The sequence below is a fragment of the Excalfactoria chinensis genome, chromosome 1 (assembly GCF_039878825.1).
Source record: "Excalfactoria chinensis isolate bCotChi1 chromosome 1, bCotChi1.hap2, whole genome shotgun sequence".
NCBI classification, from domain to species: Eukaryota; Metazoa; Chordata; class Aves; order Galliformes; family Phasianidae; genus Excalfactoria; species Excalfactoria chinensis.
Genome location: NC_092825.1, coordinates 66,792,750 through 66,813,562, shown reverse-complemented (window position 1 = coordinate 66,813,562; position 20,813 = coordinate 66,792,750). Strand labels below are relative to the sequence as shown.

Genomic DNA, 20,813 nt, shown 5'->3' with positions numbered 1-20,813 from the left:
TCTTTGTGTTTCTCATCTTTACACAAAACACACTGTGAAACTTCATAAGCAAATCACATGCTGCCTACAGAAATAAATTTGGCCACTGTGGCAGTAAAATGATGTGACTGCTGAACAACTGAGGCCAACTAAGCCGAGAAAGGCCTATTCAAAACATGGCTGGTAGCGTGCAGTTCCTGAAAAGGAATGTCTAAATCCTTCTGTAGAATTTAACCATGGAAGAATCTAGGTCTTTCTTTCTGGAGTAGTCACAGAAGTCATGCCTTGCTGTTCCACAACAAACAAGTTCTGTGTCAAACAGTCAGATTTATTTATTTATTTATTTTATCAGCTTAAGCTTTCTTAGATAATTTTCCAAAAGCACCACTATGCTCAGATCTCATTTAAAACACAAGAAACAGGGCAATCACCTTTGCTTTTCATAACCTGAAGATTCACCAAGATTGCATCCCTTAATCCCTTCAGCAAAGCATGTATTGTGGCACTCAAGTTCATTGCAGTCTTTGGCTCATGACACTTTACCCACTGCTTGTATGGACAAAGCTGGTGATGACGCCAGTGCCCACCCTATGAACAAATGCTGCTATCTAGAAAGCCACACTCAGAAGTATTAGGATGATCATATTGAGGGTAACTGCACTGAAGACTGTGAGATGTTAAAATCTTAAAATATAGGTATCTAGCTGGAATGAAAAAGCAAAGAAGTGAAAGGAGGAAAGTTAAAGATTTAACAGAGTAACTTAACAGATAAAACATATGAACATTTCTATGAAAACTGGGTAGAACAGCTTCAGCTGTTGGAATCAACATCAGTATTATCAACTAGATCAGCTGAAGATGATCAAATTATACAACCTGAATGAGAAAATATTTGCCAGCTTGGAAACATGTATTTTTTTATGAAAATCCACCAACTATATAAATATTCTTTGCCTTATGTTGCTTAGGAAAAGACTGCTACTCTCAGCTAATAGATTCAACATCAAGAAAAAAACATTCTTGCATTTGCTTTACCCAGTTTCTATCCCACGTACACAGAGGTCATGATGGTATACCATTGTTTTTTGTTTTGTTTTGTTTTATATGGGAAGAAGGATAGAAGAGACAAGATTAACTTTCAATAACTTTTGACTTATGAATATTGACTGGGAAACATCTTCTGCATTACCAGTTCCAAGCCTGAGTCATCACCAGGAACTGTGCCCACAACCCTTCCTGACTTGTCAGGCTCCACCTTGAAAACCAGTTAATTTTTCCAGCTCTTGTTCCCTACTGCTCACTGCTACGATAGTTTGCAACCTCCTTTCCTCAGTTCTGTTCTAAAAGTTGTAGCAAGTTTGTACCAGCTTGTTTGTGTGACAATGTCATCTAGCTGGAACCATTCTTCTCCTCCATTACTATTTAAAACTCTGATGGAATCTCTAGGCAACAATCACTTCTCAGCCTTTATTTTACTGCTTATGAACATGTTACATCTTCTATCTCTTTTAAAATTTTCCCTTCTCCAATCCCACTGTTTTCTACACTACTCCAATCTGAATGCCTCTTTCCTGAACATGGGTGACAAGAATTAGATAATGAATCGCAGATGAACATCAGAAATAGGACTCAAAGATTTTCTAGTATCATCATATCATAGTATCATAGTATCGTGCGAGTTGGAAGGGACCTTAGAGATCATCGAGTCCAACTCCCGGGTTTCGAGCCCCCTGTGCAGCGAAGCAGCACTTCTACCCCTGCGCCACAGGGGGGATTCGAACCCGGGCCCTCCAGTGCCGCAAGCAGCAGCTTATACCACTGCGCCACTGGGGGCACACAATATCAACACCATCTTTACTGAAAACTGGGATGAACTATTCATTTAAATTGACAACTATAGCTGGATTATCTCTAAAATCCACTCCACTCCGATTTCACAGATCATTTATCTCCTTTTTCTCTCTTCATACAATCAAAGAACCTTTTGCTATTTGCTTTAACATCCTTCAAAGATTTAACTCAGCTTGTCTTTCAGCAGTTATCACTTTAGTTCTGTATTTCTTACTTCCAAAATGTATCTTTCTCTGCTGGCTGCTTCTTGTTTTCCATTCCTTTCAGGCTTACTACTTATTCTTGCTATCTTTCTTGAACATGCTTTTTCACTCACCATAGCTTGATGCCCTCTTACCACATTAATAATAAATTCTGATTCCCACATTAAATAAGGTGCTTGAGCACTGCTAAAGGAAGGTTATGCACAACAACATGATTATACGTACTCAGGTAAGTGTGTATATTGTTCTTCAACAGGCAATAATTTCATTTCCTGAAGTTATTTAAAATGTCTTATTTGATGTTCTCAGAGCACTTACAAAGGCATTATAATTTGAAAGGCATTAATATGAACAATGTACTAAAATTAAATTAAACCATTAATAAAAGATTGTTCTCTAAATCATGACTTGTTTGTGGAAAAACTGATGTTTTACAGTACACTGTGGAATATTTTATTTGCTAGGCAATCATTTTTATGGGCAAAATAAATGTAAAAATGTTTCCAGTTAAATTACTAAATGAGTCACTAATTGTTACTGTTGGTTACATTCCACTGCCTGATTTAAAGGGCAGAATAAAATAACTACCTTTATAAAAGAAGTGTAAACAGATATGCTTAGAACACATGTAAGGTTTTCTAGTTCTGCTAATCACAGCTTTGCCAAAACTAAGAGAAGAGCAGGAAACAGAACCTTATTCTGCAACTCTATATACCTGTATGTGCAACAGCCACAATAAAAAATGGTTAATGAGAACCTCAGCTCGACTAAAAGCTAAATAAAGTAGTGCTAGCTTCCCATTAATGATGACAACTGATAAAAGAGGGTGTTCTTTTCACATAGGCATCAATAATTCTTTGATAAGCATAAAAGTTTTTAAATGGCACATGTAGTGCTGATCCATCGCTAAGTAGGTTTGCCTTGCCCTCTACCAGAAGGGCTGTGACTGAGCACCCTGCAAAATTCACATCACTCTAGTCCATTTGCTTCACACTTTGAAACACGCTGAAGCCCAGAATTTTGAGGATACAACTTATGCCCAAACACATGAAAGTGTAATTTGAACCGTGGGAAGATCAGTTATCTACACATTTAACAAAGAGCATTACTTAAAGCATGTTGATTTTAAATCAGCATAGAGCATGCATGCATATATCCCACAAAACAAACAAACAAAACAAACAAACAAACAACCCACAACAATTTCAGTTTTGCCCCTTGGGGATTGACTTTCAGGTAAAAAATGTAGTTTCATATTAATATATTTTATTCCAGGTTACTGAAAAGCTTTAGACGACGACTTGTTCCATGCTTCTGTGTTCTCCTCCTTATCTTTCTACACTGCTTTTGTGTTCCAGCTGTCCCAGAGGCATTCCCAAAGACAGAGTTCCTTAACTGATTGAGCACCTAAACTCCCCCAGCCCACTCTATGTTTGTGCTCTCATCTTCTTCACACAACCTTTGGCTGAAATCCTTCTCTCACAGACAAAAACTGTCTGATATGTCATTTGCCTATGGGTACAAGGATATTGCCTCACTTGGTATCCAGTAGCCACATTCATAGGTAAAGTATGTAAATAGAAAGATGACTTCAGCCTCAGCATTATCAGCTGTGCTCTCTGCTGAATCACTCCTGTAAGATCATTTCTTCCAAGCCAACCTCCTTCTCTACACCTCATGAGTAAAGTGGGGTGTGTGTAATGCAGAATCCAGAACAGGATTTATGCCCATTAAAATACAAAATACTGGAATATTATTTGTGTGCATTTCTCTGAAGCAGATATGATTCATACATCACTTCTGATATCAAACATTGCATTGCCAAGGGAAAAAAAAAAAAAAAAAGATATGGTAAGAAACAGAGGGCAAGTGGGAAAATGAATTGTTCTGCTTTTTAATTAAGAATTTGGATGGCACAGCACTTACTTCATCTTGCAAACAAAAAGTTTTTTCTAATCATACAGTTCATTCCAATTTAAAAATGAGAGATTTTCAATGCTTTAATTTTATTGTGAGTTTTTAAAAGCCTTTCTTCTAATGATGCGAAACATCACTATTTTAGAGAAATTAAATATATTATTTCACTGAAGCTTGTCATTATCACATGAAAGCACAGAATGATCCTACATGAACAGTGAATGAACTTCTGCCTTTGGTTTCAGTGAGAAATGGGAGTAGAAGCTGCATCAAAATCCAGGGGACTTGCAACAACAGTGAAAAGATTTACTCCCATACGTTTCATTCTTAGAATTTAAGTTACTGAAAATAAGCTTAAACTTCATTTGTGCTGTGTTAAATGGTGAGATAAACTGTGTTTTCAAGGTCTCTCCTGTCCTCTGTGACTTGGGGAAATCAGGGGTTACAATAAAGCAATTACTAACATTCTATGTTTCGCACTGTATGAGTAATGGATAGTAAATATGCCCACAATTAATGATATGTAGGTCTCTGCCCATCCATAATGGCAAAGTTCTTAGTCAGCAAAGAAGCACATAGCCTTGATGACACAGCTGAGTCTCAACACTAGCAGTAGAAGCTAATGTAGAGATCTGAGTCCTCTTTTTCTAGCACTGATTACCTTGACTGATCATATGAAAGCACATTACAATGGATATTTTAATACTTCAACATTAAAGTGGCGAAAAAATGTGATAATGAGCTGACTGATTTTCCATTAGAATAGACATTAGATTTCCCAAATATATAATGGGAGTGACACCAACTCTATGTGCCAAAAGTCAACCTGTTTTGATTTCACACCGTTTTCTTTTTGTGTTCATTACTCGGTTCCCTTCCTGTTCACCCAATAATTTAGGTACCAACTTTCTGTGAGAGGACTGCACCCACACTGCACCTCGTTAATTCTGGAAGGTGCAAAAATTGTAATTAAAATCAAGTATATGATCACATGATTTCCTTAAAAGAAGAAATTGTATTTCAGAGATTTCCTACATTTGCACCTTCCCTTCAGAAAAAAAGACAACCCAACAGAGATTCCTTCATGGACTCTCTCTCTCCTCACTTTTGCCTAAGATAAATGCTTTGCCACAGCACATTTTCTTCAGGCCAGCTGGCAGTGAAGCGACAGCTTGCTTCTGGTGTAATAAAACATTTACATTTCTCTATACTTTTCATTAAGTATATAAAATTTGTTGAAATATAGCTCAGTTAAATTCCATTCCTGAAGCCAACCGCTAACTTCAAGTATGCCTGGCTCAGTCTGCATTTTCTCAGACTCAACATGAAAACACCTCCAGATACTTTGATGCAATTAACCATGTCCTGCCTTTAAAAGTGACACTATTGCTTGCAGCCTGACATTCAAAAGCAAGAAATGCCATTAAGATCAATACATCTAATTTTACATTCTGAAGAAAATAGTTGGAGAAAGAAACAACAGGAAAACTGTCTCCAAGGGGAAAAAGTCAACTTCAGTTTTTACCTGGAGGATTTGAACCCATGTTTCTAAAATGACAACACCCAAATGGTTAGGACAGGCTTCCTAAAGTGCAAAGCCCACATTAATGTCTGCTCTTGAGCTGCAAATAAGTTACAGAGTCCTCAGTTTTCTTCTTGAAAACTGCCTTCAGTCCTTCTTGAGAACCTGGAAGTCCTAGGTCTCTCCCCTTGTTTCCCACAAGAAGGTATAATTTATGAAATAACACCAAACCTCCTGATTACAGGAACATCTTTTGGAAATAAGACTTTGTCCATTTTATTTTCTTTCAAGAATAAAAGCCGTAAACCTTGCTCTTTATTTTGGCACTGCAATTTACACACAATGGGTCTGCTCCTGGAGGTATTGCAGGAAGTGAGAAAGCTGTCACTGAGATGGACTGAAAATTATAAAGATTTGTGACTTTAAGAAGAAACAGTAGTGAATTACATAATGACACTAAGACACAAAAACTACATCATCACTCTTTCTTCCACAGTCTAATTGACACAACACGATTTTAATCAATTTCTAACACACTGGTTGGAAATCATAAATGAAAAGGAAATGAACGGAAGCTTGAAGAGCGTGGCCAGTCCTTCTCAAAGAACCAGTCTTTCAAATCCTTGGAGTAGATTGTTTTGAGGGAGATCACACAGCATGTTTGGGACAACCAGGGGATCAGGCCTAGCCAGCACGGGTTCACAGAGAGCAGGTCCTGCTTGACCAACCTGATCTCCTTCTATGATCTAGTGACCTGTCTGGTGGACGAGTGAAAGGCTGGTGATGTGGTCTACCTAGACTTCAGTAAGGCCTTTGACACTCTCCCACAGTATTCTCCTGCAGAAGCTGTCAGCCTGTGACTTGGACAGGTACACTCTTGGCTGGGTAAGGACCTGGCTGGAGGGCCAGACCAAGAGGTGGTGGTGAATGGAGTTAAATCCAGCTGCTAACCAGTCATGACTGGTGTTCCTTAGGGGTTGGTGCTGGGGTTTGTGCTCCTCAATATCATTATTGATGATCTGGATGAGGGAATTGAGTGCAACCTCAGTAAGTTTGCAGATGACGCCAAGTTGGCTGAAAGTGTTGAGGGTAGCAAGGCCCTACAGAGGGATCTGGACAGGCTGGATAGATGGGCTGAAGCCAGCAGGATGAGGTTCAACAAGATCAAATGCTGGGTCCTGCACTTTGGCCACAACAAACCCAGGCAATGCTACAGGCTTGGGGTGACTGCGTAGAGGAAATGGACCTGGGGGTATTGATTGATGCTTGACTGAACATGAGCCAGCAGTGTGCCCAGGTGGCCAAGAAGGCCAATGACATCCTGGCTTGCATCAGAAACAGTGTTGCCAGCAGGAACAGGGAAGTGATTGTCCCCCTGTACTCAGCACTGGTGAGGCTGCACCTCGAGTACTGTGACCAGTTTTGGGCCACTCACTGCAAGAAAGACATCGAGGCACTGGAACATGTCCAGAGAAGGGCAAGGCTGGTGAGGGGTCTGGAGCACAGGCCTTATGGGGAGTTGCTGAAAGAGCTGGGATTGTTCAGTCTGGAGAAGAGGCTCAAGGGAGACCTTATTGCTCTCTATAACTACCTGAAGGGAGGTTGTAGTGAGCTGTGGGTCAGCCTCTTCTCTCATGTAACTGGTGATAGGACTGGAGGGAATGGTTTCAAGCTGCGCCAGGGGAGGTTCAGGCTGGATGTTAGGAAATAATGCTTCTCTGAAAAAGTGGTCAGGCAGTGGAATGGGCTGCCCAGGGAACTGGTGGAGTCACCAACCCTGGAGGTGTTCAAGGAATGTTTGGACATTGTGTTGAGGGACATGGTTTAGTGAGAACTATTGGTGATGGATTTCACACTGTATAAGTACAACACAGAAATCTCCTTTGCATATGGTCGAAGCTATTGTTATAGAAAGCAAGTAGAAGTCAATTTATGAGAAGTGAAGAGGAATCATTGTTTTTTGTTTTTTTTTTTTCCTTTAAATAAGTGTTGGAAATTAGATCACAGAAAGAGATGGGTAAATCACTGCCAATATTTTCACCTAAATTCTTTTTTCTTTTTCACTTCAAACAATAATCTCATTGTCTTTCAATCACAGAACCAAACCTGAATGAGCAGCTTTCAGAATTCCTCTAAAACAAGCATTCAAAGTGCTGAAATTATACTTTATCTTATTCAGAGATTATTGAAATCATTATAAACTAGGTACAAATTACCTTAAAGTGACTCATGTCAAAAGCATTGTTTGACCTTTTCTAAGATAAGAAGGAGATCTGAAGAACTCATCTTTTTTTTTCTCTCTTGAATGTAAATCCAGAAAGCATCCAAACCTGATTCCACTCGTTAACAGTGGGGACAAGGAGGTCTCCTTTTGCAGAGGTGAAGCATATCTTTGGATAGTATTTTACCTTTCTTATATTCTGCATTCATGTGCACACCTCTGTGTTCCCATCTTGCACTCTACCATCAGAATTATTTTAAATGGGCACACACTGCATTCTGAAGAATGGCTCCTGGTTTGTGCTTCACATTTTAATTGTCCTGTAGGTTTGCAAAATCCCATCACTTGTTTCTGACTGAAATGGCAGCAAAAGTCACTCTTTTCTAAGCTTAGACAGAGGCTGGAGGACATTTTTTCCCTACAAAAGACTAGAGTAGTAAGGAGAAAACCAACACAGATAAACTAACATTTCAGCAAATTTAGAATACAGCTAGAATACAGTAGTAGAAACAAACACTGTTACAGAGCAAGTTCCAAAATGATCAATGGATGCTACCACTACCAGAAGGTCTCTAAAAACCACTGTGGTTTCCACTCCAGACTGCACTGAAGCACATTTCCATTCTCTAATACAGGATTAAGGAGAAGGAATATACATGAAATGAAAGCAGATGAGACTGTTTGGGAAAGGACAGGGTAATTATCACTTCGTCCCCACCATGTGTACTCTGTTTCACCAGCAGTAGAAGTGTGGAAAAGATTAAAAATTGCTGTTCCAGTATATTTCACCATCTAATTAAAAAATGAATGAGATGGTGCATTTTGAGTTCCCCTACTGTTTTAGCTCCTCTGAGACAAATGGTAGTGTAAGTCTAAGACTATCAAAGATACCGGTTTTGAATAGCACAGTATTCAAAACTATTTGAATATATATTTGAATTGTATTCATATATATATGAATTGTATTCAAATATATATTTGAATTGTAAACTATTACTTATTTTCTTTTCAAAATCAGCAGGGTTGGTGATTCAGGCTGAGCATATTAAGGCTACTAATTTGCCCTCTTTTCCTCCAGTATAGACCGGCAGAGAAAAGGAGCTCTTCCAAAATACAGACCCAGGCTTAGGATTGTCACCTGGCAGCTGCAAAAATCACAGTGATTACTCCAAGCACGATAAGCACACAAAGACCCTTTAGAATTAACACTAGCTATGATCATATAGAACTGCCTGATACAGCAGATGGGAGAGGTTCTTAGATGGACAGTTACAGTAACTCTGGTGTATCCAGTGTGTCTGTTATCACATCTATTTCGCACTCTGTCAGTTTGATTTCAGTGACTTTGTTACTAACTTTCATATTAGTATTTCCTTCATCCCCAAACTTGTGCCTCAGTGAGAAACATCCTACTGGATTAAAAGGTAGCAGCTATTGAGTTGCAAGAATGTGAATCTGTTATTCCCTTGTTTATGGATATTAATCTTATGTTGTAGAATTAGTTTTGATGAAGGTAAAATTTAATTGTTATCCTGTGTATAGCTAGCTTTGAGACATTACTATGAGTAAAACTCTCCTATAATCACAAGTAATTTACAACTCTTTGCACAACCCTATTCAATCAAACCTCCTCTGAGAACTGGTTTTGCTGAAGTTCATATTGACCTGGATGGCATCCTGTTTACGGTTCAAATTCAGGAAGGTAAATACATATAACCAAAGTTCACCATTTTCCAGAAAAATCAAAACCTAGACAAAAGCTGTGCGTGATATAACACAATCTTAGACTTAATTAGGATAAGCCATATTAAATATTGTTGTTTACATCTTACTGTGCAATTTAATTGTATTTGAGTATTGTGATTAATATTACATTAATAAAAGCATTAATGCCAAAATGAAATCAAATGGGTAAAATGACATGCAATATATACTTACAGGCATACACTTCATACATATGCATTTTATTTCATGCATCTGCATGTTCTGTGTTGCCAAAATACTCTAAATACAAAGAACTGTAAAGACCAAATGAACCAATACTCAAATATGTTATCTAACCATAGTTACTTTCCATATCACAACAGAGTCTAGTGATAAATGCAGTTAAAATTTTTGTCAGTGGTTTTCTTTTTGCCTTTTATTAGCTTTTATGCAGTAGTCCATATCTCTTCAGCTGCATGCCCTTTCCTGAGCAAGCTAGAAAAATGATTATGTGTGTGGCCTCATAACACTTCAGGTTGTTTAAAAAACAAAACAAAACAACTTATCACCAAAACAAAGTACAGCTCTGTTGCAGCCACAGTTAGGCCTTCAATTATGGTATATTTTTACAATTATATTTTAAAACAAGATTAAGCTCAAGCATTTCACTCATGAGTCGTCTCCAGAAAAGCCAGGGATCACATTTTACTATTCAGCTGCTTTTCAGGATGAAGACTGAAACCATCAGTACAATTACAATGCATCACCTTGAGGAGTACAGTGAGAAAATATTGTTAAGGGGTTTACTGTGTTGAAGTTATGCTTTTTGTCCAAAGGTACCTGCTAACTGGATGATGCCATGTCTTGCAACATCATAGTAGGGATGACTGATATCTAGCTCAGGATCCTCAAGTGGTAGAGGTGTAAATGTTTTATCTTGTCCCGACTGTGTATCTTCTGCTTCATCTTTCTGCAGTTCTAAAGAATCAAGGAAGAATGTGTAAGTGCTAATGAACAAAGAAAAACTTTTGACTCTGATTAATTACTGAAGGCTTGAATTTTAGCTCAGACAAAAACACCAGTTGATATATTTTCAAAGCAGTTTCTTCTTCCTTCCCCACTTTCATGTGTGGGAAAAACAACCCTTTAATAACTCAAAACAACCTTCACGTCTTCCTTAAAAATAGTATCTGCTGTGATAGTCATAAAAATCTTGACAACGGCTGAACAGCTGGCATGCTGTGACCTTGCTATTCACGACTGCTAGTGTTGTCTTGTCATTTCTTACACTCTCACAATCTGCTTTCTTTATCCATCTACATCATCCCTTATACTTCTAGGGTGTCCTAATGGGGAAGTCAAAGTTTCAGTATGCTAATGTGCATTGATAGCTGTTCCATAACACTCTCTGAAAGCAAACTTGCATGAAGATACCTTGCACAAAGGTGCTGAAGAACCAACAAACTTCCATCTTAGTTCCATCAAAATCTACAATTTCCTTGAAGCCAGTGTGAATTCAACGTTCCAAACTTGCAGTAGGTGAGACAGTCAAATCTCTATCCATCACATACGTTGGCTAGAGGCCAAGGTTAGATATAAAAACCAGCTAAAAAACCCAATGAAATCCATGGACATCTTTTTATTTCTGGACTAGATTCTCAAGTTAAATCTGTTTCACACTAAAATTATCAACTCATTGTTATTCAGTCTTGATCCAGAGCTTGGTTTGGTTTGTTTTCCCAAAGCTTTTTCCAAACCATTGCTCAGTACAAATAAGGAAAAAAAAACAAAGTACCAATCCAAACAAACAGACTCTGGGACAATTGCTGTCTTTAATGTTGCTGAACTACACAAGTGGATATTTTCTAAAAACTGACTGAAATAGCATTATACTGTCACACTGGCACACAAATGACTTGATGTCTTATGAGAGGAAAACATACATGTAAAGAGAAAAACTAATGTTCTGATAGGGTGCAGCTCCCCCTGTACATCATCCACCTCTTATATATATATAAATGTATACTTTCACCTTAAAGAAGGACTTCTATTTCCTTAAGAACCAGGATTAATAATACAAACACAACCCATACCCAAATTTTTATTTTATTTTATTTCATTTTTATATCTCTAAGGTCACACTACAAATCTGAAAAAGAAAAATGCTGTTTTGCTTAGTAAATTTTCACTTCTGGACACTTAACCACTTAAGGTAAGAAACAGCAAAAACAAAGAGAGAGAAGAACATAGAGAATGTGGGTAGGTGGGGTTATAAAGCAAGAGCTGTGAACTATTCACTAGAATCCAATGAAACTTGACAAGTTTTATTAAAAGTGAAATGCGCATTTACATTAAACAGCAAAAACAACAGAAATGCTATCTATAGTCTTCAGTGCAGAGAGGCTGGGGGCAATCCCTTCTGTAAAAATTCATTTTGTACTATGCATAGCAATAGGCGTGCTTCCAGAAAGTTACCTGCCTTTGAGATGCAGCAAAGAGCTAGGGAAGCAAGATACTCATGCCCATTTCTACTGCAGTTATTCACGGGGACTAGAATAGTCACAGCAGCAGTCACTAACCATTGAAAAGCTAGTTAACACTAACCTAGTAAAATAATTCTTTATTCTTTTTCTTTTCCTCCTCTCCACATGAGCAAATGAGAGGACTGAAGCTCAAGAGACAATTCCTAATATACACAAATAAAAAAGAAGATTCAGTGTTCCAGACTGAGGGAGACCTGAGCTCCATTTTTCTCACTCAGTGCCAGGAGTTTATTGCCCTGCTTCATGAGCCATAGCAGAGGATCATCTGTTACCACGCACATTGCTACTGCTGTTCAGCCCTGGCTGGAAGAGATGACAAAGGGCCTGACTGAGAGCTTCCAAAACTGACTGGAAAATTGCTTGTTGCTGAAAGTTGTGGTGTAGAGAGATCAGAGTTAAGTAGAAGTTCAGGAAACTGAGGTGGAAGGGAGGGAAAGAAAAAAAAAACAACAACACAACGATTCTTGTTCTGGGATTTAGCCTGGAATCCTCCAAAACTCAGGGGGGAAAAAATAACCCAACATACACAACACCGATCTTTCAAAATGATACGCCCTCTAATGCCACGGCCATATTGCTCATTGCAACTAACATCTTTGGAAATAACATGCAATACAGCAATCTCTATACCCATTCAATACTTGTCTCTTTGGAGTAATGACTCCCATTTGTGCCACAATATGTGAAGATGGTGATATTCCAATAGCTTAGAATTGCACTGGGAACATCTACCAATAATTCATAAAAGCTGCATGTATTAAACTAACCTTCAACTCTAATGGCTTTAATAGGGTACACATGAGTACAGTGGCTGTAACTCATATTGGATGGCTTCAAGAAGCATTACAAAACGTTGGTGAAGCCTCTTCCTTACTCAAGATGCTCTATTAAATCACCTGTGACTCTACACAGAAACCATTTAAAGTATAATAAAAAATATCTACCTATTTCGGCTAACTTCTCATAGTCAATTTCAGTCATGATTCCCCTCAGGAAGAAGCCTGTTTAGATCCTGCTAGCTGATTCTTGTGGGATGAAACCGTCCTCGGGTCAAGCCTAAAAAAATAAACAAAAGAAGCTGTCAGCACAGTGTGGTGCATTTTACACAGTACACAGATATAAAAGAAAAGAATAAAAATGACACAAATCCTCCTGCCCAGTTGTTGCTGAGGAACAAGGCTGTCTGCATTAGTGCACCTTTATATATGTGTATATATATATATATATATTTATATTTATATTTATGTATAAATTTTTTTATTTTTATATATATATTTATATATAAATTTTATTATATATATAAATTATATAATTATATATAGATAGATTATATAATTATATGTAATGTGTTATATATATATATATATAACACAGAGCATTAGAAAAGTATTTTAAAACAGCAGTTCAAACCAGAAGGCTACACATAATAAGACTTTCGGCCACCTGGGGAGTGAGGGATTCTTCTACAAAACGTATTTACACATTTTCATGACTAACAACAGAATTTAGGATTACCTCACTTCTAGAAACAACATGAATCCTTCTATCTTCTTTATTTCTCTGATGCAAAAGACATATACTCCATCCTCTCACACCAAAGTCACTTCTATTGCAGGCATGTGCTTTATTACAGGATAGTGCTGCCTACCTCACATTGCACACGCATCGGCTTCATGAAAATTGCAAGTGAGCATTAACATACATAAAACTGAAAAAAAAACCCACCATGCCAGCACTTCCTGTACCTAATCACTGCTCTTCATCACATACTTAGATAAGCATTTTGTAAACAGAATAATAAGTAACCCAAAGAGTGCATCAGGAGCTAAGAATACAACTTAGGTCTGTTTTCCCAAGCAGCTGCTCCAAACAGACTCAGATATGAGGTATGAGAGAAACTGAGCTTTTCAAACTCATCAAATTTAATTGCAAAAACCTGTTAAATACTAGTTTGATTCCATCTAAGCATGTTAAAAGGACCATAGGTGAATTTATGGCTTGGTTGTTGAGAAAATGCATACACAAATACATTCTTCTCAGTCAGGAGGTTATGTATTGCACCACTGCTTCAATGAACTGAAACTGGGAAATCATCCTAGGCCAAAAAAAAAGCACACCAAAACAACAAGGTTGGTCTGCCTGCCTGCCCACTCTGTACATCCTTCAGCTTAAGGATGTTTGTTCCAGACCCACCAGCCTGAAAGCTAGATGACAACCATTTACTTCTAGCCAGAGAAAGGATATGAAAGTAGTTTTCAAGAAATAAAATAGACGATTGCATCAACAAAACAAACAATCATCTGCTTAACAATAGGGATGCTTTTATCTATATGGCTGAAGAAGGATCAGTCTTTTGAGTGACCACAGTACATGAACTGGATAGAATCTGGCTTTCACTATCTAATTCTATCCTTTGATTTTGGGTTTCTAAAAAGGAAATGGATTTGCATCCTGTATATGACTGCAATTTGCAGTTACTACAGTAAAACAAGTACCTGTTAGCCATCACAATCGTTATGAGAGCTTATAATGGTTAGAGGAGCTTTTCTATAAATTTTGAACACATTTCACAGATCCAATGTAATTACACTAATGCAATACTAATAGGCAAGCGTGCATTTCCATAACTTTTTTCACTGTAGATAAAATACGAATATGGTTCTATCACTTTGACGTTTTAAAACACCAAGCAACTATTTTATACTACAGTTATTATTTCTTATTGAAAATAATTATCCTCACTTACAGGAAATGCTCAAATTAAGAGAACACACGCAGGAAAATCTCCCATTAAGTTCAAGAGAAATTTTTGCATTTTCTCACTGAAAAAAGAACTTTCTCGAAAAATGCAAGAAATTTTGGGCCAGATATATTTTATTTCATGTTAATTTTACCACATGACATTCAAAATGACAACTCTGTTGTCAATTTTAAATTGTGTTGCAATTAAATACTTTGTGATTGATATTCCAAACAGTGATTAATGTGTTTATTGCTTCTTGAAGTGGTATTTAGACATTACTAAAATTAAATATTAGTAACTAGTGTGAATACTGTGTGTTTTGTTTAGCAACTAACTTGTGACAGGCATTTTAGATGATTTAGTAATTAATCCATGCAGTTTACGTGTAATTGATGTACCATGAGGGCTGCTCCGAAAGTAATGCGTCCTACATTATTATGTTAGCCCATGACACCAGAAGCAGATGTTGGTAGCATGGCAATAGAAGTCGAACCTTCCTAACAGTGTTCTACTACATTTTGTTGCCATCTGACGGACGGCAGCAGAGGGGCAGTTTGGTGTCTGACATGGAAGTGCATATGAAGCAAAAGTGTGGCATTTAAATTTTCTGTGTGGAAAAAAATGCACCGATTGACAATCATCAACACTTGCTGAATGTTTATGGAGACCAAACAGTGCATGTGAGTGAAGCAGTGAGTAGTGCAATGCAGCAGTGGTGACAGTGACGCTGGATCATCTGCTGGTGCAGACTTTTATGAGCACAGTATGCAGGTTCTTCTCCACTGCTGGCAAAAATGCATCGCTAATGGTGGTGACTGTGTTGAAAAACAGTGTTTAGGAGCAGAGAACGTGCTCTATCAAAGTATTATTGTAGTTTTTGCATCTGCTGTATTGTCCATGAAAACAAGTAGGAGGCATTACTTCCAGAGTGATCTATGTATCTGATCAGATTTACCAGTGCTGGCAAGGAGCAAATGGTACATCAGTATATAATCTAACTTAATAAAAATGTGTTTTTGGAGCAAAATACAGTTGCAAAATATGGTCAGGAAAGTTGAACTTTTCCTTGTCTTTTTTTTAATTTTTTAAAATTTATTTTTATTATTATTATTTTTTTAACTACGTTACAAAGGAATGCATAGTATCAACACAGAGAAGTTTTTAGGAGGCTCCACATTAAAACCACAGCCCACATTCCACTCACTATTCCACTCATCTATGTCCTCGAACTCCAGCCAGCCTTTTAGCACTTTGTTGGAGCTGGAGCTTGACCACAAGAAGATCTTTGTAACAACACAAAGGTTGTTACGTTTTGCCATTCCTTCTTCACAGACTCACACACAGACAAACTTTCAGAACAAAGAAAACCGTCATCACATTTTAATCTTTGTAGTCCCTTAATCAAAACCAGATATACTCCAAAGCCCTAATAACACAATGGATCTCTGCATTACTTCTGTAGTATTTATGCCAGGCCTTTTCATTCTTTCTAATATTATCCACAAATCATAAATAAAACAGTAAGTGACAAAAATTTAGGCTGTATCATTGGCGTTAGGATGTTTTCAGATGCCACAAGTATCAAAAGTCTCAATGGATCTCAATGGAAAGAGTTCGGTGGAGGGCCACAAAGATGGTGAAGGGCCTGGAACACCTCCTCTGTGAAGAAAGGTTAAGTGGACTGAGACTGTTTAGCCTTGAGAAAAGAAGACTGAGAGGAAACCTGATCCAGGTCTGAGGTGTGGGGGGCAAAGTGGTGAGGCCAGATTCTTTTCAGCAGTGTGTGGGGGCAGGACAAGGGGAAATGGCCAGAAACTGGAGCATAGGAAGTTCAGCACAGATGTGTGCAAGAACTTCTTTACGGTGAGTGTGACGGAGCACTGGAACAGGCTGCCCCAGGGGGGTTGTGCAGTCTCCTTCTCTGGAGATATTCAAGACCCGCCTGGATGCCTACCTGTGTGACCTGGTGTAGGGAACCTGCTTTGGCAGGGGGGTTGGACTCGATGATCTCTGGAGGTCCCTACCAATCTCTACGGTTCTGTGATTCTGTGAACTGAAGGGAAAAAACAAAAACAAAAACAAAAACAAACAAACAAAAAAAAAAACAGCAAGAAATAAGATGTAACGTTTCTGCTGTGTAGCATGGAATAAAACTTATTTTCTCCTTCGTAATAATTACTAATGCTACAGCTAAGAGTAGAGGCTCCATCTCCCAGAACTTGCAGAACAACATCTGGCTTCTGAGCAGCAAAGTTACTGTACAAGTGAGAGCAACTAAGATAGCATTAAGCATTTGCAAACGTTTAATTCACAAAGTTACTGAGAAGCTAGAAGTAATTTAGGCAGAATCAAAGGAGGGAAAAGGAGGAGAAACCATCTGCTTGCTTTTCAGCTTACTGTTCCCTTGGGGCAGCAATTAGAAAGTTTTCAGTTACAAGACAAATTTACTGTAGCACCCTCGGAAATTGATTTCCCGTTGACCACAGCATTCTCTGTTCTGGGGAGATAACGTAATCTCCTTAACAGCCCTTCTCACAAGGCCTTCCCGTTCCCAGCAAGCTGTCAGATTTAGTGCTTTCCCTCATCTCACCCCACCAGAAAGGCAATAAAAAAGCCCCCCAAAAGAACCAAACTACAAGTACTTTATTAATAATAGAAATTCGGATGCATTTTACAAAACATTGGATCCTATATCCCTCCACAGGCAAGTTTTCTACTCACTGACAACCCTAAACGAGCATCACTTTATCCTAAACGAAGGCAGCCACAAGGAAAACTGCTTGGCAATGAGCTTGCTTCTACACATAGCCCAAACAAAGGTGAGGGATTCCTCACAACACTTGACAGTGCACAGATGCCTTTCATGCTCATACTTTTTGTTCATTCAGCTCTCAGAAATGTTCTTCAAATTTAAATAGTGGAACTTTTCTTCATATTTTTCCTGATGTTCCTTCCTCCCATGGATATTCTTTTTTTATTTTAAAAGGTGTGACACAGCACATCATGTAACATCAGGATGCAATTTACATTTTGATGAGACAAGACATATTCATATGCTAGTATTTGCTGAGAAATAGAGCCTACAAAACGAGGTGAAGTCGTGTCAGAAGGTTATTTTATTATTTATAATGCTGCTGTAACTTTGCTATGGAATTTATAAACACAAAACCACAGGAACTGAGTGCATAATGTACTTGTGGAAAGCGTATTCAAAACATTCTGCTTTCCTTCTCATATGTTATCTGCACTGCATATTTTCTCTTAGTGTGCTCCTTGCACAATGTACTAAACTCAAAGTCTATATTTTTCATCAGCAATTAGTTACAAGTATTTTGCATTTTAATTTCATATTTTTTATCTACCTATCATTTCTCACAGGCAACACATTGGAGAAATTCAGCACACAGTTTAAAAATACCACTTCTTAACAGTGGAGTTGAGATCTGTATTGCAGGTGAAAATACAGCAAAATCCAACTGCATTGTACTAACCAGAGCAGAAATGGGGAGTATGGAATATATTAAATTAAATAAATAAATAAAATAATAAAATAAAATAGAAAAACAAAAAGAAAAGGGGGGGGAAGGGAATAAAAGAGAGAAAAAGAAAAAAGAAGAAGAGATGGCTGGAATTGCTTTTAAAATCACTTAAAGTAAACTGAATCTCCTGCTCACTGCAGTGACTTCTTCCACAGAGACAGCAGAGATTCACCCTGCAGCTGGGCTGCAGTGCTCTGCTAGGCTGCCAGATGCACAGCCAGCATTACCTGCAGTGAACAGAGCCTCCTAGTGGTGTCTTGGGCTTTGCACAGCACTGAGATATTCTGTGCAAAGTGAGCATAATTAGAAGCTGCGAAAGGCAAATATGCTGTTATTACTTCCACACATCAGAACTGGTGAAAAGGAGTGCTGAACCCTGAAAATCAGGAAAATTTAAACAGCTTTCATTTATTATGTTTTCCATTTGGATTCTATTCCCAAATTAATTTTACTGTTGTAATATGTTCCATTGATTTTGGTGAAGAGAGGATAAATACATACAAATTCCAAACTTTCCATTAAAAATTCATTCGAAAGGGAAAAAGCAGTTCAGAAATTGGAAGGAGGGAAGGAAGGATGGAAGGGTTCAACACAGCCTTGAAAATCAGAAAGAAAGGAAGACAGTCATGCTGTCACATGTCTCTGTGCTCTATCACACCAAGTTACATACTGATCGAACAGTGCTGATTTCTCTGAAAGCAATTTTCTACTAGTCTCATTCATTCAGTGCCTTGAAAATAGGAGAATGGTGTTTTTTTGTGATGTTAAATGTCCTAGATTTGGAAAGAAACACAAGTTCATGCAGCTACTTTTTTCACTCATTCTTTCTTTTTCTTCCTTTCTTTTTTCTTTTCTTTTCATTTCAGGATTTACTCTGGGGTAAACACTGAAGCATTATTCTATAACTGTCTAAAGCCTCCATGAACTGAACTGCTTTGTTTCTTTGGATTTTTAATGCCACCTTGACAGTAAGACTGTGCTCTAACACTCAGAGTACATCCATGCAACTGTCCTGGATCACAGAAAACAACTCCACATAGCAGAGCCCCCAGCACAGCACAGTTCCACATAGGAATTTCAGCTGACGTCCCATCTTGGCATAGCAAATAGTGTGAAGAGTGTGCTTATTATTTGACACTTTGGTGGTCCTCAACTCCATGGTGCATGACACACAGTCACCTACAGTGCCTGTGTGTGTTCAAGTTGCTCTTGATTATTTTCTTTAGCTCCCACCATGCTTTTTTGTCTTCCCATCCACCAAGATCCTCATTCTTCCTTCTCTCCATTCAGCCTTCCTTTTTGCTCATCCCTGTTTTCCCTTCTTTAACCACAATCCTTGTTTTCCACATTTTTCCTAGATCCTTTATCCTGGCCTAATTCTTCTCCACAACTCACTCTTTTCTCTATTGATGTGCAGGTTCTTCTGCCTAAACTCCTCTCTCCTCATCTCTCCCAGCACAGGCAGACTTTGAGTTTCTGGGCTGTACATGAATGAGTGAACTACCTAAGCTGCAGGAACAAAGGGGAGACAAGCCTGTAACCACAAGTAAAATATTTCTCTAGTTCTCTACATCACTTACAGTTATCCTGTTATCTGCTAGAGCAGAATTCACCCTGAAGTTTGCAGGAAGATCTTCTCTTATTTTAGAGCTTCTTGCATGTCTGAAGCTTAAACATTTATCCCTCTATATTTTCATTACATCACCTGCTAATGGTGAAACCTGACTGAATGAGTAAATGCATTTGTTTATATTTCCTTAGCACTTACAATTATACTGGCTGCCACAGCTGCAATTGTCTAATCAACAAACAGTTTTCATTTGTGATATAGTGTTTGGTGACACTTAATGGCTCCATAACCTGATATGCAAACAGTTTGCATCTCTTATTAGCAGAGTGAATATGAAGCTTACTCTACATTCATCCAGTGGGTGTGTAGCAGTACAGATAGCAGAGACCAGTAACTGAATAACAGAAACAGTAAATATTTTCATCAAATATGGTAAATGTAAACATTTTTATCAAATATGGCAAATGTAATTTTGAAACACTCTTAACCCCAATTGGTTTGACCTTGTTTAGAACACAAACGTAATCATGTTGAAGGTGGGAGATGCTTACGTGCAATGTTGCACTTACTTCAGTGATCAATCAGACTACATGTCTTCAGTGTGAAATATTTAATAACACTGCATTCATTTACAACGATCATCCACTCTATACAAAACAGATAAAGTAAAATTGTTACACTGTGTAAGAAAGCATATTTCCAGCTAGGAGGATGATAAATGCAGGGTAGCACATTCCTGAAATGAGAAGTCCGGATGCTGTTGGCAACAGTTTCTCCCCTCAGACAGAACCCTGTGGGAGAGCAAAGTATTTTTTTTTTTCCTACAAATACACACACACACAAAATTAGAACATAATTACTGAATACAGTACAGATGCTGGAGTAGGACAGAGATATGAAAGCACAGGGTTACTGCCTCATGCAGGACAATCAAGCCCCTACTGCAGCAATGGTGCAACTTGGAACATCCTTTACAGGTTGTTCTGGGACGCAGACTGCCCCATTAGCTGTTAAAACAACT

General features: G+C 38.1%; 1 protein-coding gene across 2 annotated transcripts in view; it reads right to left on the bottom strand.

Moving 5' to 3' along the window:
• The window catches only part of ARHGAP8 (Rho GTPase activating protein 8), a 74,912-nt gene that overhangs the window by 42,036 nt on the left and 12,063 nt on the right, over positions 1-20,813 (bottom strand). For both annotated transcript variants that reach the window (XM_072346018.1, XM_072346026.1), the window contains exons 2-3: positions 12,885-12,996; positions 10,238-10,375 (exon numbers count right to left, since the gene is read on the bottom strand). In XM_072346018.1, coding sequence (XP_072202119.1) covers positions 10,238-10,375; positions 12,885-12,921 — 175 coding nt within the window. In that variant the 5' untranslated portion in view covers positions 12,922-12,996. The remainder of the gene's footprint in view (positions 1-10,237; positions 10,376-12,884; positions 12,997-20,813) is intronic.